General features: G+C 34.8%; 3 protein-coding genes and 1 non-coding gene across 9 annotated transcripts; 1 reads left to right on the top strand and 3 right to left on the bottom strand.

Moving 5' to 3' along the window:
- Positions 1–421: 421 nt before the first annotated feature.
- Positions 422–442, bottom strand: 21ur-14951. The gene has a single exon (NR_050493.1).
- Positions 443–731: 289 nt separating this feature from the next.
- On the top strand, positions 732–1,221 carry ned-8 (Ubiquitin-like protein NEDD8). The gene is made up of 2 exons (NM_001392929.1): positions 732–821; positions 890–1,221. The coding sequence occupies exons 1-2, from the start codon at positions 735–737 to the stop codon at positions 1,034–1,036; spliced, it is 234 nt and encodes a 77-aa protein (NP_001379170.1). The 5' UTR covers positions 732–734; the 3' UTR covers positions 1,037–1,221.
- Positions 1,222–2,896: 1,675 nt separating this feature from the next.
- Positions 2,897–7,973, bottom strand: sptf-1 (Specificity protein transcription factor 1; the record flags this gene model as incomplete). Of its 2 annotated transcripts, none has more annotated exons than NM_001373640.2 (6): positions 2,897–3,093; positions 3,248–3,431; positions 5,466–5,676; positions 6,741–6,945; positions 7,587–7,756; positions 7,818–7,973. In NM_001373640.2, 5 exons carry the CDS (start codon positions 7,971–7,973, stop codon positions 3,286–3,288), a joined length of 888 nt encoding a protein of 295 aa, NP_001359696.1. In that variant the 3' UTR covers positions 2,897–3,093; positions 3,248–3,285. The 2 variants fall into 2 exon arrangements, with proteins under 2 accessions (NP_001359696.1, NP_001021465.1); NM_001026294.4 differs by having other exon boundaries at positions 2,898–3,093; positions 3,304–3,431.
- Positions 7,974–13,695: 5,722 nt separating this feature from the next.
- ZC434.9 (ShKT domain-containing protein) lies at positions 13,696–18,343 on the bottom strand (the record flags this gene model as incomplete). Of its 5 annotated transcripts, NM_001264428.4 has the most annotated exons (16): positions 13,702–14,139; positions 14,359–14,405; positions 14,649–14,730; positions 15,106–15,170; positions 15,459–15,611; positions 16,099–16,206; positions 16,271–16,360; positions 16,409–16,493; positions 16,609–16,747; positions 16,792–16,864; positions 16,913–17,027; positions 17,081–17,203; positions 17,335–17,577; positions 17,649–17,876; positions 17,992–18,076; positions 18,192–18,343. In NM_001264428.4, the coding sequence occupies 16 exons, from the start codon at positions 18,281–18,283 to the stop codon at positions 13,993–13,995; spliced, it is 1,875 nt and encodes a 624-aa protein (NP_001251357.1). The 5 variants fall into 5 exon arrangements, with proteins under 5 accessions (NP_001021852.2, NP_001251357.1, NP_001021851.2 ...); NM_001026680.7 differs by lacking the exon at positions 15,459–15,611 and having other exon boundaries at positions 13,703–14,139; positions 18,192–18,341; NM_001264427.2 differs by having other exon boundaries at positions 13,704–14,139; positions 15,106–15,611; positions 18,192–18,341.
- Positions 18,344–24,465: the final 6,122 nt, after the last annotated feature.

Below are 24,465 nucleotides of genomic sequence, written 5' to 3'. Positions count from 1 at the left end.
ATTTATTTAATTTCATGTTTGGGTTTGTGTTTTGTTCTATTTCACCCCAATTTTTTGAGTAATGTAAATATAATTTCTAAATAGTGTTCCGTGATTCATGAATGATATTTTAATTCTCCTATCCACAAATCTGTTTAATTTTCATTATTATATCACATTCGACCAGTAGGAAATATGAAAATCGATAACTAGTGTTTAGGATGAACCTAACTGAACTTCCTAGGAGATCAGAACGCGCAGTATTTGTAAGAAATCGATTTGTTCTTGATACGCTGAGCGCATTTGTTCGAGAAAGGTACTTCATTCGCTTTTCTTTCGTCTTGACGAACGGTGAGCAATTTTCTATCTCATTTCTTGAATTTTTCTTCTTCTTTTCTCAATAATATATTTCATAGCTATGAGAACTTTTAATACTTCAAACAAAATAGATTTCGGACTAAGACTGAAATTAAAAATGAAAATAATATTATAAAAACAAAAATAAATATTAACAAAAAATAACTGCGTAGTAAGCTGCTGCGTCTCTCATATTCTCATGCTCTCTCGTTCGTTCTCGCGTTCCAAATGCGCTCTACCGGACCCCTCTCATCATTCTTCGAATTTTGTTCTTTTTTTCAAGTTTAGAGTTAAATCCATTGTTTTTGAATCACTTTTTATCTGTTAACGCAGTATTTTGAAAATTTTATGTTAATTTTCACCTAATATTCGCTATTTATCGTCTCAGTTTACAGAAAATGCTCATCAAAGTTAAAACCTTGACTGGAAAGGAAATTGAGCTGGACATCGAACCAAATGATCGAGTCGAGAGAATCAAAGAAAAGGTAACATACTTTAACTTCCATTTTAGCTAAATTTTATCTCGAAATATCCAACGAAAATTATTTTGCAGGTCGAAGAAAAAGAAGGAATCCCACCACCCCAACAGCGTCTCATTTTCGCCGGAAAGCAAATGAACGACGACAAGACAGCAGCAGATTACAAGGTTCTCGGTGGATCTGTTCTTCATCTGGTTCTTGCTCTCCGCGGAGGATTTTAAGAAAATGTATTCATATAAAATGTAAACTCCCGTCTGAATTGAGCCCGCTCCAAATAGAAACGAGTCACAGTCCCGAATGTCCCGTTTTTATGTCCAATCTCTCCAACTTTCAATATTTATTGTTACATCAGTTCTTTAAATCATATTCCTCATTTTATTTTCTGTGTTCAAATAAATAATGCATTCTTGATCTCGTGATGCTATTATTTTAAAATTAAAAGCAGTCCTGCCCTGAACGCAACGGCGAAACAATTAGTGCTTCTCATTGACAATTTTCTCCTCATTGAAAAGGAATATTAAAAAAAATCTCGGTAACTCTTAAAAATGTTTTTCATTTATTAGAAAGAAATTGATGAAAATAACACTATGGTAACAAAAAATCCTGAGAATTCGTATTACGCAACAAATGAGTACTGTAGCACTGCTGACGATTTACGGAAATCATTTATTAATCGATAAAATATTAGAATAAAAAAATGAAAAAAATAATACGGAGAAATTCATTTCGAAAATCGAGCCCGTAAATCGACACAAGCGCTACAGTAGTAATTCAAAGAATTACTGTAGTTTTCGCTACGAGATATTTTGCGCGTCAAATATGTTGTTCAATACGCATTCTCAGAATTTCGTGTTCCCGTAATAGATGGGTCTCATCGCGAGCAAAAAAGTTTGGTAACGCTGGTTGTACTTTCTTCTCAATTTTGATTGTCTCAAAATCACAGTTTTTCATTCGAATATGAGCGCAAAAGATTGGAATATATTTATCCGTCACTGGATGTCTTGTTACTCGAATTGTATGCTTCAATATCTTAAGTTTGAACATCCAGACATCAGTGACTTGCCTATTATTATGAATCTACCTAAGCATAAAATTGGACCACAAAAGTTCGAAATAACTCGTATTGATGGAATTAAGGCAGAGTGTAACGTCGTTGAATCCATGGATGGTTTCTTCACCTTCACAATGCAAACAATTTAATATCCCAATTTTACAATCTCCGTCCACAATGCGTAAATGAAGCGTCGATGTCATTCATGAAAGTGATCGAAAAAAGCAGCATGCCATTCTAATAATGTGTTAGTGTTTTCTAATCTTGTTCATACCTAACACATATTGCACGACATCTGTTTTCCCCAGTTCCAAAATTCGTGTAAAATACCATTCCCATTTTTGTAAATCGTAATATCATCTCCTCACTCCCATCTGTTTCCCCTTGCATTCATCTTTTTTCTATAAAATATTTACCGTATTTTTTCCAATTTACCATATTATCTTAAACATCTTCCGAAAATTAGTACTGTACTCCTTAATAATCTTGCGTTTAATTTTTTGTTTGGTGCAATCCCGCTTCACTAATTTTTAAGAGTTACCGAGATTTTTGTTTCCTGTTTTTAAACAATTTTCTCAAGTTTATAAAAATTGAAGTTATTGAACTTTTTGTTACAGTTATGATCAAAATGTTAACATCTCCAAATGAAAAATTGAGTTCTTTCAAGTAAAAATTAATAAGCCCAACACAAATAGTATAACAATCATAGAAGAAATACGGTTGTTATATTAAGTGCAAATCGAAAATGTATCCATATAAGATGGTGCCATATCAGCCATATCGGCTCTCGTTCAGATCACTTAAACTCAGAACTATGATGACGAAAATATGTTTTCTAAAATTTTCATTTCATTGGTAAATCGAAAGAACTGCATAACCTGAGGATAGCCTTCGTAAAATAGAATTTTGAAATAAAATACCCCGGTCTTGCTTATTGGTATGTCGTGAAGATTTCTGAAAAATTGTATTGCAGCCATACCAATAGACAAAATACGGCAGTTATATTGCATGTAAATGGATGAATTCTATATATTTTAGACCACAATTGTTTATTTCAGACAGGATGGAAAAATATATTCACAATAGACCAGAGACAGAAGAGAGAAGATCAAGAGGAAATAAAATAGAAATATCAAATAAAGAAAGTTAATTTATTTTGAATGAGATATGTGAAGAGATACGGAAACATGGACGATGTAGTCATGAGCTGTCACCGGAGCGTTTCTTCTTAAAAAAAACAGAATTATGATAATTGCCAGATTAATTTTTGGTTGTGAATGACGCAACGCATTGGACAATGATAATAAACTGGATTAGGAAAAGATTCAAATATAATAATTACAAAAAAAAACAATCACTCTACAAGCTAATGCGAGTTCACCTTCAATTCCTTGACAATCTTCGGATACAATCTCCTGATTATACGGGCTTCCTTACCATTTGACGTTCACCAGAATGCCATCTTAAATGTGCTTTCAAGTGACTGCTCTTATTATAAACTTTTCCACATCCAGCAATATGACAATTATGAACTCCTCGCTTACGTGCTGCAATTGCATTGGGTCCTGAAACGAATGAGATATTGAATTTCGATGGAATGAAAATTTTGTTTCCTATGCTAGTATTAACTGAAATTATTGAACATGACAAAAATGTTCAAAAATTAGTTTTTGGCTGTTATTCCAAAAATTAAAGTTTATGGTAGAACTTGTTGTACTTCAAGTACATACTAGGAGCATTTTCCAGTCTTTATCGATTTTCAGAAAAATGTTCCCGTATTTTAGTAGTTATTCTTGAATGGTAAAGACTATTGAATTATCTCAATTATATAATTGTTTTTCTTGCGGTAAGACCCATTCAAGTAAAGCCATGTTTTTTTAAACAAAACTCAGAAAATGACCAAGCTACAATTTGTTCAAATAAAAAATCAAAATAAATTTCAAAGTGAAAAAATTGCTCTTTTCTTTAAAAGTGCCCCACCCCCCCCCCCCCCCTATTTCCTATCATCATTCATCATTCATCTTACACCTTCTGACAGTTTCTTAAAGATCTTAATCATCTTAATTTCCTTTTTTGTACGGCTATTGATATCTGTCGGCATCTAAATGTTCCCAAGAGAGAGCACATCCCATATCGTTGCACACACCAATTATGCTCCTATGGAGCGCATCGGTTACTTAAAAAGCGTGGGATTTTGGTTGGATTACCCATGAACAGGTGCGTGTGGATTTGTCTACGGACGGATAAAGGTATTATTAGGTGAACGAAAATTTGAAGAAATTATTTTTGAAATTGGATTTATGCATAACAAGCGATTAGATGACTGATTGCGTGATAATTGGTTCGTAAATTTTGGAACTTCTACCTGAAGGAGCATATTCAGATGAATCTCGCGGCGAAAAAATGTATGGTAGGGTGTTTTGAAATTAGTTTCACACTATTTTGCATATAATTTCGTTCCATAAAATCTTTACAAGACGAAATTTTTTTCCGCGGCAAACCAATCCAAATAGAATTGTGAGCCACATTTTTTAAAATTGCGAATTTATGAAATTATTCTCCAACATTTTAGAAAAAATATTGAAAAAATGAAATTCTAGGTAAATTACTTTCTGTGAAATTTCTGTTTAACTTTTTCCAGTTCAAAGAGCACGTATTGGCTCAATGTTTTGTAATGGTTTAATTGATCTTTTTTCTGAAGTTTTCTGGTTGTTGCCAAAACCCATATGCCCAGGGAGCCTGCCTTTAATTATACTGCCTTTAATTAAAATTTCAATGATCAACAAATCTCAGCTTCTCCTCCTCAGCCAGACGTATCGAATTACTGATCATGTCTGGATGGCAGGTAATTACGCCGGATTAACCAACAATTTTGCCCGTTCAATGAACTACGGCATTGACTGACAAAGCGAGGATCTGTTGCACTACAAATTATTTCAGCATTTTTACTCAAAAAATACGTTACCTGGCCTTGCGACCATATACGAAATATTTTCATATCAAGGAACCGCGCAAATATATGCGTATTTAAGAACTACGGTAATCCCGGAAAAACTAACACCGATATTTCAATTTTACAGTCGTCTTAACGGAAACAATTCCAAAAAGATGTTTCCTACATTAATAAATAGCCAACAATCGTTATACGAAACAAAGTGGTTATTAAGGCTTTTAGAACCCTGTTTTAGAAATCATAAAACTTTCCCTAAGAACTCCTTCCCGCCGCTCTCCCTTCTTTCAATTCTTTCAATATGTGCGATTTCACGCTTTCCGACTCACTCCCTCCCTCCGTCCCTTCCATCAAAATTGTCCGAGAGCTCAAGCTCCGTCGCATAAAATGTATGGCAGAAGGAGGCAGTTTTTTTTCTATTTCTTCCAAAAACGTCGTCCTCCCCCCGAAAAGTGACACCTCCAGAAGAATCGAGCGAATAGAGAGTGGGAAAGTTGAGAGACGCAGAGATACTGTTTAATTGAACGTTTTGAGATGGGACGAAAGGATGAACAAAACGGACGAACGATTTGATTCATTGCCAACACCTTTTTCATCTTTTTCATTTTTTTGCAGCGAAAAATGAAGAATTGGAGAGGAGGAAACGTACCGAATTTCTCAATTTCGTGGCAATTTGGGCACTCGCACTTGTTGGCGGTTCGTGATGAAGGATACTTACCAGTACCTCCACTACCAGAAGTTCCACGAGCACTAACACTTTCAGAACCACTGCTTACAAGACTATTTGCACTGGAATTGGAAGCTGTTAGTACTGATGGAATTGATGAAGATGAAGCCATTGGTTTTGTGTGTTGGAAACTCTGAAAAATAGGGTTATTTTTCAATATCAATGGTTTGTAATCGTTTTTAAGCTTTTCAGGTGGGCATGCTTGCCTAACGCCTATCAGAAAAAAATAAGCGTGTACATAAGACAAGCAGGCGTTGGCAGGTCTAGGTTGTATAAAATGTGGGCGATCAAGCCTGGATTGTCTTGAAGGCAGATAGGTAGGCGTTTTTGCCATGACAGCAGGTATGCAGACCGGCTTATAGGTCGGCAACTATACCTAGCCAGCTCTGAAGACAGTCAGAGAGGTCTAGGTCGTCTTTAAAGTAGACAAGCAGGTCTAGGCCCACTCGAAGGCAGGCGATTAGGTCGTCTTGGAAACAGACAGACAGGTACTTTGTTGTCTAGAAGACAGACAAGTAAGCGTAGGTCACCTTGTAGGCAGACATCTATACCTATTCGTTGTGAACATTTTTCGTTACTTGATTAACATTGTGAAATTGCTTCTCCCTTCATGTTTCAGTTTATTTTTAAAATATACGTTTCAGAGCTCTTTGATCATTGAGCCACCATGTGATAATCATATTATCACTACTCCTACTACAAGTTGTACTAGTCTTTGATATTTTTCCTCAAACCCCGCCAATCAGTACAACACCATTTAGGTTGTGAATTTCGAAAATGCCGACTAATCGCTTGCCTATTTTCATATTACCAAAATCGTGTTGGTACTGATATATAAAGTACATTTTCGTTACGTTGTCACTGGATCAGAATTTTCAGACCTTTTCAAAAGGGTATTGCAAAGTAGTTTAAAGGCAACGGAGCAATTTGGAATGGGGATTATTTAATCTGAAATTTTTGGTTAAATTTATCGAAAGGCAAAATTTAGAAGCTTTTTGGAAATATTAATATGTTTTTTAAATACCTCAGATACTTCAAGCTGTTTTCAGGTTTACAAAACATTATATTGAGAAAATCCCATCAAGAAAATTCAAGTATTTGTTTTGATTTTAAAAAAATCGCATTGAAAATGTTAAGCGCTACTTTTCTCCAGCTCAAAGCGCTCTTCTAAATATTTGTTGCTAAGCCATAACTAACCTTTGCAATAGTTCTCTGTTGACTCGTTATGTTGAGAGCTGATTGTGCATTAATACCGGCTGGCAGTTGAGAAGCCACTGCAGAAACTGACGAACTTAAAAGGCCACCAAGTTGACTAGAAGCCAAGTAGTTTTGATAAACATCTACAGATGAAGCTGTGGTTACTGTAGGGTACAGTTGTGGCCATCCTGTTTGGTCAACCCACCTGAAACATACATTTTTGATAAAGTTGTCAAATTTGTACAATAGAAAAAATTATGTAGCATTATAGAACAGTAATTGATTAATTTGGAATTTATGTTTTTTTTCTGTTGGAAGCTTGAAAATAACATACCAAAGTTTGCTGAAAGTTGCAATTTGAAAAAAAGTATTTTAAATTCACTTCATAATTTTGAACAGCAATAAACATTGTTTTTAAGTAGATCAAACTTTTTCTAAAATTCTTGATTGATTTTTCAGTTTTGTACATTTTCAAAAACCAATGTGTTGTGCATTCCCAGTCGGAGTAAATTAAATTTTAAGTCACAAATTGAAAATTTGAAACATATTATGATTTGCAAGGAACGAGGAGAAATATGAATGAGAGCAATCTAAGGATGTATAAAACTTTTGAGGGAAACAATAATTGAAATACAGTTTTTTGGTCGATTTTCAAAATTACTAGTGGAAGAAAAAATTTATGCTTCCATAGAAAAGTTTAATCAGAAATATTGATTTTTCAGCAGCATAGAAGTAAAATCTCTAAAACCCATGCTTCTAAAATTATCAGTTGATAGGCTTTCATTTTCAAAAATTAATAATCATAGTTATAAGCTCTTTAAAATCATAGATTTAATGTGTACTTACCAATTAGGAGTTGCTAAATATGGAGAGTACGCATTCATATCAGTTGGCAAAAGTAGTGATTCTGGTTTTGCTGGCTCTGCCTTCATTTTGATATCTGCTCCCGGCACGAATTTATTGCAATGCTCAACGAGCTTTGATAAAGGGTTTTCTCCGCTCATTTGGAATGGGACCTGAAGTTTAGAAGGTTACATTGAAATCATAAATTATAATTAGAAAAAAAAGAAAACTAACTGAAAATGAGAGGGCGACAGAAGCGGCATCCGTCGGATTCAACATCTTATTTCTATTGTTTTTCACTTTAATATACGAGCTGCCGAAAAAAGCGAGAGAAGTGAAATAAGGGGCGGAGCGACGAGACGGGATGCGAGGAGAGGAGGCTCCGCCCATTAGACTACTGTAGATGTGAGGTGGTGGTAGTAAGGGAAATGGAAAACACGAGAAAATGACAAGGGATAATTAGAATCGAGAGCTGGTTGTGTTGATGACGAGAATGTCATGTGATTAGAGAAAATTTGATAAATATTTTTAGTTTTTTTTTTCAAAAAATTTCGGGCAGTATTTTTTAGAAAAAATAACACTAATTGAAGACTAATGGAAATTTGGACATACAACAATATATAGATTTTTAGCTTGGCTACAAGTCGACCCACACCTGCTTACAATACGACGAATAGCTACTTACACAGACGCCTTTGTGTTCCCATATTTGAAAACCAGCACTGCAAAAACATAATGAGAAGGAAAACAGGCAGAAGGCAGGCACGTATGAAGATGCGCCTGCCTAATACGGAAGGCTGATATTTAGAGAAAAATAAACATTTTTTTACTTTCAGTCTGTTGGCTAAACTTTGATCAATAATTTTTCAGCCGATAATTTCCAAAGTTTATCTATTTTTAGTTGAAATTACATTTATTCGAGGGCGCCTCACAACCGCCTCTTCACTCTCCCTTCTTTCGTTCGCCTTGTGAGGCGTTTTCGAGACAAAATTAGTTCCCTAATTATTAAATTAAACTTGTTACACATTCCAGTTGACAAGAGAAATCTAGCTTATGTCATTCTTGTCATAATGACGTCGAATAACATTGTACAGAATCCATGTGGCAGACAATGTTAGACGATGGTTTAATAACAGGTTATCCCCCTCTTTCATACCTTCTGTCAAAAAACGCCATACACGGGATGGGGGCTCTGGTTTGTTCTCGAAGACTGCTGCTAGTACATTTCGTCGTACGAATTCCATAAATTACAGGGTTGATTCAAGTTTTCAGTTCAAAGATTTTTCCGTTTCGGGAGTTGTCTTGCAAGTGACATGCAAAATGAACACTGCAGAGGGGAAAGCGGGGATTTGGAAGCTTTTTTTGTTTAATGTGGAGTATCAAATAAGTTTATAATTCGTTTATCAGGACAATTTCAATCAAAAAAAATTGAGGAAGCTGGGCGAAAGTCTTGAAAAAATTGAAAAATGTTTTTAAAACAAAATCCCTTTGACTTTGTAATACTTTGTAATATTACAAAACACGGTTTTCAACTATGTTATTTTATGTAACTAACTGAAAATGCACCTCATCCTACTTGTATCCCAGATTTCAGCCAGAGGTACGATTTCACAACTTGTAGTGTCGAAAAACTTAGAACTAATCTTTCTATGTAGGCACAGAAAAGCCTTCTTACCTCCAATGCCATTTATGCCAAGAATGCTGAAAGCAGGTGGCAAGCAAGCATGAGGCAGGCGCGTACGCCTGAAAAGGTGACTAGATTTATAGTGTACGGTTAACGAAAAATTTAAAATTCCTATTTCAAATCGAAAACTGCATTGACAACGTTTTTTTTAGAAATTTCATAAACAGTGAAGTGAAGAAAAACACATATTTTTCGATGGAAGAACTGCATGTTATGTACTAGATTTTGATTGGTTTGGTTGTACCTACTATCGAACAAAAGCCTTGAAAATGTAGTAACATACAACGGCAACATTTTACCAAAAAAAAGCAATTTTATTCAGGGTGATTCCCGCCCAACGACTTCCCATAAATTCGTTTTCCTATTTTTTGTTCACACACAATTTGTCTCGTTTGTCTCGTTCGTTCTCCTCTTTCTGTCCTCCATCTGATCGAATCTCCTTTTCTGGGAACACTTCCCGTTACACCTGACGACTAACAGTTGAGAGCGGTACTTTTTGAAAAAAAAAGAGCACATCATCTTAATTGGATGAGAACACTTTCAAAAGATCCGCCACCTCATGGTCCCGTTCATCATTAGACGATTATCTAATAACATATGGAGAACAATTATGAGTGAGCTGTTACAAGTGAATAAACGGTTAGGTTGAAGTAATAAAGGTAACACATTTTTAGAAGTGATTGGTACAAAAATATTGGTTGGTTATGGACTGTGTCTATTTAACGTTGAAATAGCTTGTGGCTTTTAGAGTTGAATTTTCAGACAAAAATACTTTCTACTTTTTAAAGTTAACTATAAAACTTCTAAATAATAAATGATCTTCAAAAAAATAGTCAAAAGCGGCGAAAAAACCAAAAACAAAACGGAATTGGCGAATTGAAATGCCGACTAATGACACGGTTTGGATGAAGGAGAAGAGAAGGATTGTAAGCAATCTGGCGGTGCATAACAACTGGAAAATGGTTGAAAAACAAAACGATTTAGAGAATAATTAAGACAGAGATTACGGTAGAAGCTTCACTTGTCAATAACAGAGGTGATCAAAAATTGACTGCAATGAAATCAGATTTTATGTTTTCGGGACCGTCTGTCAAGCAGCTCAGATAAATCGAACCACGCAGGCACCGCTCCAAACCACGCAGGCAACGCCTACAAACCACGCTCAAGAATGCCAGTCCCTGCGTGGTTTCAACGCGTTGCCTGCGTGGTTTGGAGGTCAAGAATGGTTGAATTACTAGTCAAGAATGGTTGACGTCATGAAGGTTTTAAGCTTTCTGAGCCTACTTTTTACGCTTTGCCATGCATATGTAAACTTTTTCATAAAAAACTAACTAATTGAGAGAAACAAATTAATGATGCGCAAAGTTTTATTTCGATATCCTTTTGTTTAATCAATAAACTGTCAACTGACAGAATATTATTATTACTATAGTTTTGTAATAATTTATTTATTAACATCTCTAAAATGAGTCAAGTTGCCAATTTAGTACGATGAGATAAGCGAGCTAAATAAAACACTTCTAAGTTTTTTTTAAAACCTCCTCCTAATTTTTTTTAATCTTAAACTAACAATTATTGCTCTCCCATTAGCATTATTGACACCCGTAAGATATCTAGAGAACTCCACTGTTCTCATTTTCCCATCCAGTTGCAGTTTCCGTTTAAGGTGACAATAGGTAACTGAACATATTTAGAAGGTGTGAACCGGAAGATCAAAAAATGGAACAGAGACGAACCGCCAGAGAAGAATTGAATGAACTCCCACTGTGCCATGGGAATTTGTAGATTTTTTAGGTATTTAGGAATGAGGGAATACATTATATATTTTTGATTTTTTTTGTTAAATAAATGCGGTTTTCCAGTAATTTTGTTGCAAATATGAACTCTGAAAAACCAAGGTAATAATTTATTATGAGTTGGTTTTAATTTTTATAATGTGACTAATAGTTTAACTATTTAATACTTACTAGTTACTTCACTCTGGAAATTGGACAAATCCGATAAAAACGTTCCGATATTCTCTGATAATTCGAATCCCAGTTAATTCTGTTTCCACTTTCCCAAGCAGTTTACCCAATTCATCACCTATGTCTCATTTACTTTGGAATGTCCTTGACGGCTCTCTCTGTCCTTGTTACTTGCTTACGTAAACTCTGTCACTTCATGGAGAGAAAAAAGGAACGGTCAATGTGACAGTTTATGGATGAGACCAACGATTTGATTATGCAATATTCATAGATAGCGTTGGTTAGTATATCTTGGTAATAAGTGTGAAAGAGTCCGCCGGCATTATCGGAAATTGTGTGGTTATTGGCAAGCTTTCAAATATTGACAACAAACCATTTTCACAAAATTTTATTCAAATACGATAGGCATCAGTACTGGCCGGCAAAAAATAAATACTAAACATTTTGTCAGTTCATAGACAATTTTTCCCATAAATTCAAAAAGCGTCAAAATAATTTCATTAAAAAAAAAATGGAAAAATAGAGTCTTCCATTTTCGACACCTATGTCTTCTTCGTGTGCAGGTGTTGTTCCTTTAGTGTGAAATGAGGCAAACAACGAATTGATACAGGTGTCTCAATGTCTTAGACGAGGTGACAGAAATAAGAAAAACCGCAGAATGAGTCAGGTGGCGCCTTTCGTTTTAATTGGAGCAAGGATATTCGTCAAAGCTGCGGAGGGGAGTACGGTATTCACAAAAGTACGGTGGGGTTGCGAATCAATTTTCGAGTTGGAGTGATGTCTGTGATCTGAAAAATAAGGGAAATTACAATCCCATTTAGGACGTTTCAATCTTTATGATGTTTGAGCCTTAACTTATTCATGTCTATTCACTATTTATTTTTGATCACGATTTCAATCGTAATAAATACAATACAATACAATACAATTATTGACGAAAATAGTTCTAATTTGTTCCTAAAGAATATAGCTGCAGAGGAGAATTTTCCATTATAAAAGTCGATCTGATAATGTTTTAAACAATATTATTTCAAATGATATAAGCCTTTTTAGGAAGCTAAAAAATTCCGGAAGGCACAAAAACCTGCCTACGTGCTTACAATGCATGCCTATTCTTGAAGGAGACCTACTCAACATTTTGCCATAAATATTCGCACTTTCTCTTCTACCATGACACACTACTTCCCAAGTACCGACTTCTATTCCAGTTCGTACCAAAATGGCGTTCAAAGTGATAATTATTGTGACCTCAAATGGACAGTTCAACAGCCCCAGGAAAGTTGAGAAAAGAAAGAAACGTTTAGTAGTTGTAAACTTGTAATAATTATATGTCTTAGTAATTGAGAAGAGGTGAGAGTTTTCAGAAGATAATAGAAATTAGAACTAACCAAGTGAAAGGCAAGTGACATCTTTTCTCGATGAGACATACGGGACCTTGTCACTTCTGTCTCAATTTTTGTAGGCAGGTTAATCCTCTGAGACACGACATTGTTTCAATAATCCTCATTGTACAACACCTTTCGATGTTGGAAATGGCGTGGCAGATGGGTAGATTTGTCCCGTAACACTGTATGATCTGAAGCAAGAGGGGAAAAAGGAAAGCAAGTTTGAATTGCGTTCAAAGATTTTACACCGATTTTACACTCCAAAAACACGGTCGCTTTTAAAGTAAATAATTTCAGTGATCATAGTTTTTCCCAATTTTCCAAAATTGTATCTGTTCCTTATTGTTTTAAATTGTTTTTTTTTCTTCATATTTTTTCAATTAATAAATAGATTCTATAGAAGCAGGTGTTGAAAAATTTGTAAAATGCAGTATTGTTTAAAAGCGCAAAATTTTTGAATTTAATAAAAAACTATCTTGTCGAGACCGTATTTTTGGGGAAAGAATTGCAAAACTTTGCATTTTCAAATCGAGCTTTTTGAAATTGCAATGAAACTTTTTGCATATACTAAAGAACAATAAAAAGAACATGTTGGCGATCAAATTAACCCCACACGCTTTCAGTTTCATATTTCACCCTGAATAGTCGGTTAATCCCTTTTTGTTACCAACTAAACGGTCTCCACGTATCAAATGTCAACTAGTAGTTGTAGTACATCTTCCACGCAATGAATATGACGCAATTGTGCATGACAGTTGTTAATGGGAGAAAGATTTATTAGAACAGGAAGGACGCAAGGGATCTCATGCCAAATTACAGTATAACCGATCAATTTTTTGAAACAAAGAGACGGAAAAGCACGGACACAAAACTTGAATTATTACCTTCTTTACCCTCTGTCATATTACGATACAAAACTGAGATTTTAAAAATTTTTCGAACCATTGCCATTGCCATATAACCATGAAAAAGTGTCAATTGATTCCTTTAGACTTATTCTAAAATTTTCAGTTGCAAATATATGAACTAGCTTGTCATATTTTTAATTCCAATCTAATCTGTGACGCCATCGGATATGCCGATCATTAACAAATGATTTATTAGCGAATGGAGAGTTGAAATGATCTACAGAAAATTTAATGGAACACCTAGTATTGAACTCTTGAAAAAAATGGTAATACCTTGAAAATCTTGAAAAATGAATTTAAAATTATTAGAAATGCTACAGATGTGAATTGAAATTAAAAATGGCAATATAAAACAAAACAATTCAAATTGAAAATACCCGAAAACAGCAAAGAAAAGCTTGAGAAAAGACGGGGAGAAAAGCATGGCAACTGGGAAATACTTGTTTAAAAAAGAAGCTAATCGATCTATTGACAGAATCCACATGTTCTCGCACAATCCTGTCTCATGTAGATTTGCGAGATCTGGCAGACTCTGGAGTTGGCGTTGAGCCAAGATGCACACCATGACGATCTGTCCGCGCAGGTGCCGCTACGAGAAGCTTGTTGGGGTGGCTGAAAATTGTTGGGGAACTGGTTTTGGGGTTTTTCTACAAGATCTACAAGAAGTTGGGATTAAATTTTTTTTGCGAAAATAAATTATAGTTTCTTGAAGCTGAAAATGCTAGCTTTCGAAAATCAGTTAATTTTTTTTGAAAAGCGTCCTAGAAATTTTTTTTAATTTTTCGGCGTTTTCCATGGAACATTTTAAGCCAAAAAATTGTGTTAACTCACCCCTGGGCGTTGAGCCACGTTTGCAACTTGACTTCTGTGTGAGTTTCCTGAAAATTGAGATTGAAACTTATTTTCCTACTGGGTTAGTTGCCTAGAACTAATAGTGAGTTATTTCTCTAATGATAACTATTTGAGAAAAAATGTTTTGCCTATTACCTAGCTCTAAAACCTATAATGTTTTTTTTTGGAATTTCCAATAAATAAATCAAAAAATAAAATGCAAATCAAAAAACATCACAGTATCTCGCAAACGGACTTTTCAGGATGCGAATGAATAAAAGCATGCTTACTATTTCTGAATTGCCCTGATCTCTGTTGAGCAAAGCTTCCGGGTCGGCGGATGAACTGTCGAGAGCCCGGACGACGAACATTCTGCACATTCACATTACATATACGGCAGAACAAAAAAGGACGGGTTCAAAGCAGATATGTGTATGGGGAATTAGGTTTTCAGAACAATTTTTGAAAAGTTTTTATATTATGCGTTTCATATCAAAGTTTTGAAACGCATAGAAACTCTGACGTCGTACAGATATGGACAATTTTTGTAGATTTTTTGGACACCACATACCTATGATGTTTTGTAGCCGGGTGAATTTTTAAGTCTTGCTAAAGTGCTGGAACATTTGCACAAAACGTAGAGAAAATTTTAAATAATTTTTCAGATAACTTTAGATAAAAACGTGTTAGTAAGGGAATTTCCATACGCATATCTGCAGTGAACAGTCACAATCTAAACAAGCTCACCGTTCTTACAATACTACCATTTGGACGGCGCACGAATGCAGGTAGGACACGTGGCGAAGATGAACCTTCAAAATCATCGATCACTGCGTTGTTGTTCTCATTTGGACCAACAACAGTAACAAAAGGCAGTGAAGGTGATGATGGTTCAGTAAATAAAGAAGCTTGAGGCTGTGAGAATTCAGAAAATGGTGAAAATGTGGGAAAAGCTGTAGGCATTGGAGTGGTTGGAAGCGTTGGGAAAAATGTTTTGATGGACACAAATTTGAAGCGGCGTTTGCCAAGTTTATAGGAAGCATCAAGATGAATAGGCGTTGTGCGGGTGATTGGTGCAGGTTCAGTGACGATAAAAATACTTGAGAATGGAGCAGCCGTGGTGGTGGCCCATGACTCAGTCGTAGTTGGTTCCATAGTTGTAGTTGTCGTAGTTGTAGTAGTTGTTGTGGTTGTTGGTAGAGGAGTGGGCGGTAGCGTAATTGGGGGCAAAGTTGAAGCAATAGAATTGGGAACTGAGAAAGAAAATGCAAAAAAGAAATCATGCAGAAAATCATTATGTAAATTAAAAATTTTTCTTGATTGGAAAACAGAGCTGACTAAAAAATATACGCTTTTAGGATTTTGATAATTTTCAAAATTATTTGAATGGGTATAACTCAAAGACTGAAAGAAATATCAAGCCAAAAAATTAAGTTAACGAAATGTTTAATTTTGTCGTTTGTTTTGAGGTAGAGGAATCAAATTCGCTGAAAAATCAAACTAATTGAAACATAGACAGTAGTTTTTTGTAAGCTGAATCACTTTTGCTGATATTCTTAGTATTTGAGTTGTACCCATTCGAAACATTTGCAAAACATTCAAAAAAACTAAAAACTAAATATCCTTCTGTACTCTGCATTGTATATATCATGCATAAAATAATTAAATAAGATAAAATAATCTGCCAAACCCATAGAAAAACGTATCCATTCTCATTAATGTTTTTAGTGAAGAACTCACGTGATCCAGCTTGTTCTGTAACTGCTCTAATGACTACTTTGATTCCATTCCAAGTTTCTTTTGCGGTTGGGATAAGTTGATGTTGGTCAAGGATGAAACCATCCCAAACTGAAAACACATTAATCTAAACCAACTGGCACGAAAGAAAAATCTCAAATTTATGAATAATTACCATCCTCTCCTGGTCTTAACTCGAGCAAGTATACATATTTGATACGAAGAGTTCCCTTTGCCCAATCATCCGAACCTCCAGCAGATGGATCTTTAACAGTTTCAGATTTAATTTATTCTAAACTAAGTGGTAACTCACAAAGAATATCAGATCCTGTGCCAAACTTGTACTTCGTTCCGTATGTGTTTTCCAGAGCAGCGACAGCCGCTCTTCCGACGCGTTGCTGAAAAAACATTTGGTAGGTACACAGAACTCAGCGTTAAGCCTTGTAGATCTAAAGGCAAAACTGTAATTTTGGCATGAGCACAAATTACTACGTTGTTCTCATCAACACATACCAATTCAGCAACATCAGCTGGAACACTTTTACGTGCATGAGAATACGGATGAATCCACATTTGTGAGTAGGTGTGAAGAGTTATAAAAGCATCGATCTTCCCGTTAAGCTCTGAAGATGTTAGGAAATCTCTCATTGATCTGAAAATATAATTTGTAAAAAATGTTACAACTTCTAAACTAGCCTTGTTTCACTTTCACTGAATGCCGAACTTCCTTGGTAAATCTCGGAGCACTTGTCCGTGCTTGACCCGGTTTCTGAACATTATCCTGGTTCTTTTCAGTTCAAAAGTTCAAAAGCTTAACCTCCAAAATGCCAATCATAATTTCTATTCAAGTCAACACCTCCACAGCAACGATCTCTGAACCAACGATCCTTCTTGCATACTACACCAGCACGGTTTTTACGCCATAAACGAATCTGCAATATTTCCATTTTCAAAAAGAACAGGAGTTAGCATTTTGGATCAGTACCATCGGAGAAACATCACTTCTCGAGTATTCATAACCATCTGGATTAGCAACGGGAAGAATATAAAAGTTGAGGCGATCAACTGCAGCACGGACCAAAGAATCATCATTGTAATCGGCGATTAGCTGGAAAAATTGAGATATGCCTAAGAATCATTCCATATTATTAATCCCGTGCTCTTTTTGTAAACTGTCTTTCTAAATTCTCAGACAATATCTCAAATCGGCTTTCTGATCGGCATTTTTCTGTGTCTTACCCTGTCAATAAACCAAAGTGCTGTGTGAACAGCAGCCCATTCTCTTGCATGAATTCCTCCATCAATCCAGAATATTCTTTTATCATTTCTCCATACTTGACTTCCAATTTTAATTCCTTGAATCGGTCGTCCTTCGGATGTTGTTCCCATTGTGAACACTTTTGCTTTATCCGGATATTTTCGTTCGATATCTTTCATCCAGTCACAAATTGTTTGATAACTGTGATATTCTCCAAATCCGTACTAAAATTATTTTAAAAATTGTGATAAAAATTATAAAGTTAAATACAAAAATCTGTAATTATTATTTTTACCCTTGCTCGATTTCCTCCTTCATTGTGCATTCTTTTGGAAAATAATAAATTTGAAAATCTCGGTGGGCCATGTTCCTTTTCTAGAATCAACTTTCCAACGTCTTCAATAATGACGTCATAGCTGATATTTGAGTTTTTCAGAACGGAATCAAGCCATTCCATTCGATCTTCGTCGACCATTATGTCAGCACGGTGGCCAACTTTTGACGGCGTTTGCCAGAAATCAAGCTGTAAGAAAAATGAAATAAAATATCTAAGTGCATCTTTGGCAATTTTTCGACTAAAAATAAGGACTCAACATTTTATAACTTCTACCAATCGACTTTAAAAAACAAAATCTCACATCATGCTGAGTCCTCTCATGTATATCACGAAGAGCTTTCAGCTGTGGAACATCGGTTGCATGGGCACGAAGGACTTGAAATTTTCTGAAATTTTTTGAAATTTTTTGAAAGTTGCAACTGTTTTATTAGCTTTTAAAACGTTTGCCTTTCTCAATCAATCATTTTTCTTAGCATTTTTTTTCAACAAAAAAAAACTAACGGAGGTTTATCATCTGCAATTTCAGCATTTATTGCAAAAGCTGAAATTAAAATCAGAAGCCACAACGTGTTCCGTGTCCGTTTCGTCGTCATCGTCAGGTTGTTACCACCTGTTCCTGTCCCCTATTCTCGTTTCTTGCCCGTTTTTTCACTGTAACAATCAAAAGGTTTATGAATGACAAGAAACCTTACTACGAGAGGAACAATAGTTTTGGTTCCGCATTCAATTGGAACTTATTGAGATGATAGTGAAATTGTAGTGAGATTTGGAAAAAATGAAACTAAACATCAAAGTATAGATGATGAGTGAAAGGAAATCTAGTGGAAGATATTTTTGATAATTTTAAGATTGCTGGGGCACCCTTGGAATGCTTTAACCGGATGGCAAATTCTGAACGAAATAGACTAAAACGGATAAATCTAAGTATCTAAGTAAGTGAGTAAGTGAATTTGTTCTAACTATTTGATTAAAATTCAACGAAATCCAGTACTACAGTATCTTTCTATCAGTCTGCTTTACTTTTAAAATCTACTTGTTGGTTCTCTAGCTTTATCAAAAAAAAGTTTGTTTCAGTTATTAAATGAAGATAAATATTTGGCACACATTTAATCAGTTGGCTTAATATTTTATACAAACTTTTAATAGCAAAAAAAAAACTATAAATCCATCAAAAGCGTCTCCCGAAACACTTCTTATCAGTAGCTTTTACGTAATTCCACTTCCGCAATTTCTCTCCCTCGTTCTCCGTTCTTTTTATTATCTTATCAATTGATTAGCTAGCGTATCACAATCAATGTTGCCAATGGATTTTGGAAAAGAGATTCCTCGAGAGTTTTTCCCCAAAAAGTACAGATCATATCACTCATATAAATGTGATAGGTAGAAAATCAAAGGCTGCAATTTTGGCTTCCCTTAAAATTCCAAAAAAATGTATGTCCGACTGGGAAGCAACCTTCGTCTGCCTCGTGCCTTCTACAAAAACGTGGCAACACCAAGCATCGGAGAAACGGTAGGAAGGCAGGGAAGCAGGCACGAGGCAGGTGAAAAATTAGAACCAGAGAAAACAACATCCAAATTGATAATTAAATTTTTTTTTTTCAAAAACAAATTGTCCGAAATGTCCCCAAGTGTGGCATTTTCGGTTGGTCAATTTTGGGTTTCTTCAAGAATTTATGACAATATTGATTTTCCGGCAAAAAAGTAAAAGTAATAGGAATGATGGGGAAGAAGAAGAAGCATCGAATGATCGGGATTTCTACAATTGTCCTTCTCCGAACAGGGTTACTCGTTTATTTGCAGCTGAGAAAAACAACTCAATCATTTCTTATCCGAACGGTTTGTCAGTGACATGCCAACTTAAGGATTGAAAGAAATTGAAGAGGGGAACGTTCACAAATTGCAAGAAAATACAAAGAAATTTGTGATAAGGAAATAAATACGACGAGGGGAGAAGATTTTTTGATTGTGAGATGATGATGATGGAGATGAAGAAAAAGATAATGATCAGTTCATTTTACACTAAATTGTAGACTGCCCACTATAGCTTAAGCACTTCATTTTTGTGTTATCAATTACTTTAAATGTATTATATTGTGTGTTTTGATTAGACATTTTAGGGGCGCAACTCGATGGGTCCCGCCACGAACAAGGAATGTGGGCCAAATTTGTCACGGTGCCGTAGCATTTTTTTTCCTGAAAATCCAAAACTGGATTTTTGGAATCAAATGATGATTTGCATGATATTCAGGAGTAGGAAAATATTGTGAAAAATTGGTAAGATTTATTTTTCAAAAAATTAAGAAACTTTTATGGAATAATAAAACGCTTGGGGAATGGAACAAATTCAAAATTAAAAACAAATGTTATTTTAAAGGATGGTATCAAGTTTTCATTTTTGTTTTTCTATTATCATCAAGTTTCAATTGCAAGTAGCACGTGGTATTGAAGATAGTAATCAAATATTGAAAAATTGTTGCAACTAAGTTTATCTGAATACTATTTTTAGACATCTCCGATAGGAGAAATCCTCCTAAATGAGAAAATAATACAATTGATTTTACTGGCTAATTGTGAGAATTTTAAGCCTAAAGATGAAAGTGAATTGTGGCAATTTGAGGTCCCTTCTTCTGGTCTCTGCCTTATAAAAACTGCATGTGTACTAGAACTATAAAAACGTAACTAATAAAAAAAAAAACTAAGTTGTTATGTTTTTCTGTCACCTAGTTTAAAAATTACACCAAACAAAATAGTATTTTCAGTTTTGAAACGTAAAAACACTTTTGAATGGAAGCTAAAAAACGAACAAGCTATACGGAACTTATCTAAAAAGCTTGAAGAATGTGTAGGCGTAGGTCGGCTTGTAGGCATATAGAGAAAAATCTACATGGGAGCGAAATTGAATAAAGATCAAATGAAATGATGGGTAGGGCATAGACTTTTTATGAATTTTTCAAAATTGGAATCTGAGGCAACATAAATCATGTAAGCCAGAAGGCCAAGAGGCAGGCATGTAGGCATAAAACCGTGCCTACCTATGCCTTGAAATTTCATAGTTGTCAGAAAAAGGTGTGCATCGGTGTGAGGCCCTCTGAGCAATTTTCTGAAACTTCTACAAAAACTGTTGAATCCATGAGCCTTCAAACAAAAAACACAGTTTCTCTAAAATATAATTTCAGTTTAGGAATGGGAAGTTCAGAAAAACTCATAAAAAATAAAAAATAAGCATTACAAATTTTTAGAGAACAAAAGTTAGCACAAAAGTTGGTTTTTTTTTAATTTTAAAAAATTCAGAGGAACACTTTCAGGTAAAAGGAAAGTGACGTTCATAGTGATTGGAGTAACCTCATATTTAAGTAGCTTAATACATGAACTTTTTCCACTAAATGCGGTTTCTCTTCTCACGAATGAGGAGGTCATAACCATAAAACAGTCATTTTCGTATTCTTTCTTACACTGAAACTGACCCCGAAACTAAAACTTATTCGTTGAATTAGCGTGAAAGGTGAAAAAGAAGAGAGAAAAAGTTCAGAAATGAATAGTTTCAAAGAGTTTTGAAGGTCGTCGAAAATTGAAACGGAATGGAATGAATCATAAGAAAGAGGAAAATGGCAAAAATGTGGTGGTTTGGAAGAAGAAGCACCTCTTGAAAAAATATAAGTGAATAGGTTTTTGAGATGGAAAAAGAATTAGAACAAAGTGTTTTTGGAACTGTATTTTGGAAGTGACCATTGTGGATATATTCCCTTGATTTATTGATTTATGCAGAGGGCTAGAAAAAACAGGAACCACGCAGATAATCAGTCATAATACTAGAGATCTGGAATTATATTTGAAAGTTATAACAGTTAATAGAAGGAGAATAAATGGAAAATAGTTATTTTTATAAATTTTCTTTACCTAAAAATGACCCAGACTAATGCACGGGTTGTAAGGTCGTAGATGGTTGATACGTCGAAACGAGCTATATTCAGTACAAAGGTGACGTCATCAGTGGCCTAGAAATCTGTTAAGCTCGTTCTTCATAACTTTTTGAAATTTCTTTAAAAAAATTGAATGTAGAACCGGTGAATGCTTGTACCAAAATAATTTCCAAAATTGCATAGCCTAACTTATGAGTAACTTTTCAGAGTTTTTTTTCTAACCTCCACTATAAAATAGTAATGTGTGATTACTTTCGTAAATTCTTGAAACTCTACATGTACCTCTTTCTTCCCATCTTGAGAGGGTCATTTGACTGAAAGTGAATTAAAGTGTCTGACTCCGCCTCTTTCCTCTCTATTCTTAGAAAGTGAAGTTCAAGACACGATTATGCTTTGAACAAGGAAGACGCGTAGTAATATATTTAACTTTTTGATCCCCCAAAAGTAATGTAATACACGGTTTTCACTTATTGTGGTTTGGAAAAGTATAAAGTTTGATAGGAAGGGGGAGTAGAGTTTAATGGTAGGTAGGCAGATATTTTTAGCATTTTTAGCAAATATTTTTGAAAACCAGCAATTATTGCGGCAGCCAAGTTGCCGAAGTTCTGGAGATTGTTAAACTCATGTTTTGGTGTGTGTGTTTTTTTTTTTGCGAAATAGTGTAATTTTTTAATTTTCAGTGACATTTCAGTGACATCTTTAAGGCTTTGTAACTGCGGATTTTAATAAATTTTGAAATTACCAAAAGATTTCGGGCGAAAGTTGCTCCGCGGTAAAATTTTTAAAAGAAACTATGTATTTGCCTTGATTTCAAAATAAATTGTTCATAGTTAGGGTACTTTCTCAATTTTATTTTGAAAAGTTTGAAATATCAATTACTCAAAGTTATCACAATGTTCCTTTTCTTTTGCCATAACCAATTTCAAACAATAACATCGTAAAGATCAAGATCATGACAGAGAACTTCGCAGATAGATCCTTATCAACCAATTTGGCAACCAATAAAATTTTTGGTTTCCTTGCGAACTTTTTTTTTGAGGATAACACTTGGAGTAGTTCAAGCAAATAGGACAGATAGGAATTTAGACGAATGATATCAGAAATTGAATGGAAAACTTTTTGGAAGTATTGAAAAAAAGAAGAGTAGAAGAATGATTGTTGTGTTTTGTTTAAAATATATATTTTTTATTGTAAAGTTACTGAAATTCAGAAAATTGGTGAGAAATACATATTGCTCGTTATTTATATTTTTCAACTTATCAAATTGTCAAAGCCACAAAAAGCTTGACCATAGGCCTTCAATATTACCTACGCCTGCGTTGCGCCTACACGCAGTTCTTAAAATTCCAACAAATGAACTGGGAATTAGAAATCTAAACATACTCTACGGTTACAAAATGCCGAAATTCTGCTGAGAATAGGTGATAGGCAGGCAACCACGTAGGCAGGCAAATACGAGGTATATTTCTAGAAACTGATTTAACAATATTTTCAGACACTCTGCGCTCTGTTTTTGAAAGATGTTGTGAGCACAAAATTTAAACAAAGCAAAGGCCAAAATGTGTAGACTATTCTGACTGTGAATTTAATTTTAAGAGCACAAAACTCTTTTAAAATAAATCTAAAATCTATTCAGGTTAGTTAATAGATTATTAAAATAAAAGAGTAAGCATAAAACAACAGTAGCATCTGCAACAGACATTGGCAGACATACACACAGGACACACACACAAACACACATACAAAAATCTCTTTTCTGCCATTTTCTTATTCTTCTTTGGTTTTTTCGTTTTCCCGCGTGTGTTGGCAAACTGGATCTGATAGATGCCGCCTGATGACGACTATGAGTGGAAAATGAGGGACAAAAAGATAAGAAAGGGAAAGAATACGGATAACGGAAAAATGGGAGACTGGAAAAAAGGAGAAGTTATTGGGTTAAGGAGAAGGATAGTATCCTAAAGAAGAGAAAGTCCGGGGAAATGATGGAAGAAATTGTGAATGTGTGAAATGATAAGAAAAAGTGACAGGTTTCAACCGTTCCAAACACTTTTCTATAGTCTTCTGGAAGAACTGGATTACGGTAAGTTACGTAATTTGAACATTAAGCAGTGTTTCTAGAGGAAAGTAGGCTATTTTAAACTCATGGAAAGGGCTTTTCAAAATACAAAAGCCAGGGCTAGAAAAATTTTTAAATACGCGCGCAAAATAAATTTCTACCAATAAACGTTTTTAGCGCGTCGCTGATTGGTTGGCACCCTTCTCCATTAAACAATTTAATTCTGAAACCGTTTGTAGTTAATATTAGACACATGAAGATAAGTTGCTATGAAGATAAACCCCGGACCACTTTGAATATTCCAAAACATAAGAATGTGTGAGAAAACTCTCTTGATTGCCCACGGGGCATTTCGTTTAGTGGGTGTGGTTCCCTTGTTTCTTCTAAATAATTTATGCAGTCCTTTATAATGTTTTCCTTTGAAAAAACTTTCATACATCATTTCCCAATTGGGCAATTCTCGGAAATCTCGCAACTGAAAAAACCAAATAGAAGAATAAAGTGCTAGATTTTAATCTGAAGAAACAGATTACGTAGGATGGCTTGGTAAAGAAGGTGTGGGAATAAAAATTGATTGGAAGAAAATATTGTTTTAAAAATAGTTTGAAAATTCAAGATAATAAAAAGAAACGCACCTATACCAAAAAGCTTTTGACAAAATTCAAGATGTGGGCGGGTCTAATTTTGGAACGTCACGGATTAGACATTTGGGGATATTTTTTATATAAACTTTGAAAAGTTGCTGTGTAATTTTTTAATTTATGAAAAACACATAAGTATACCAACAAAAAATCTGAAG

Source organism: Caenorhabditis elegans, chromosome I (genome assembly GCF_000002985.6).
Source record: "Caenorhabditis elegans chromosome I".
Classification (NCBI taxonomy): domain Eukaryota; kingdom Metazoa; phylum Nematoda; class Chromadorea; order Rhabditida; family Rhabditidae; genus Caenorhabditis; species Caenorhabditis elegans.
The sequence above is the reverse complement of the archived record's forward strand: the minus strand, read 5'-3'. Positions and strand labels throughout refer to the sequence as shown.

Coding starts and splice junctions, on each gene's coding strand:
- ned-8 (NM_001392929.1), top strand. CDS start 735: ATGCTCATCAAAGTTAAAACCTTGACTGGAAAGGAAATTGAGCTGGAC. Junction 822..889: donor TCGAGAGAATCAAAGAAAAG/GTAACATACTTT, acceptor ATTATTTTGCAG/GTCGAAGAAAAAGAAGGAAT.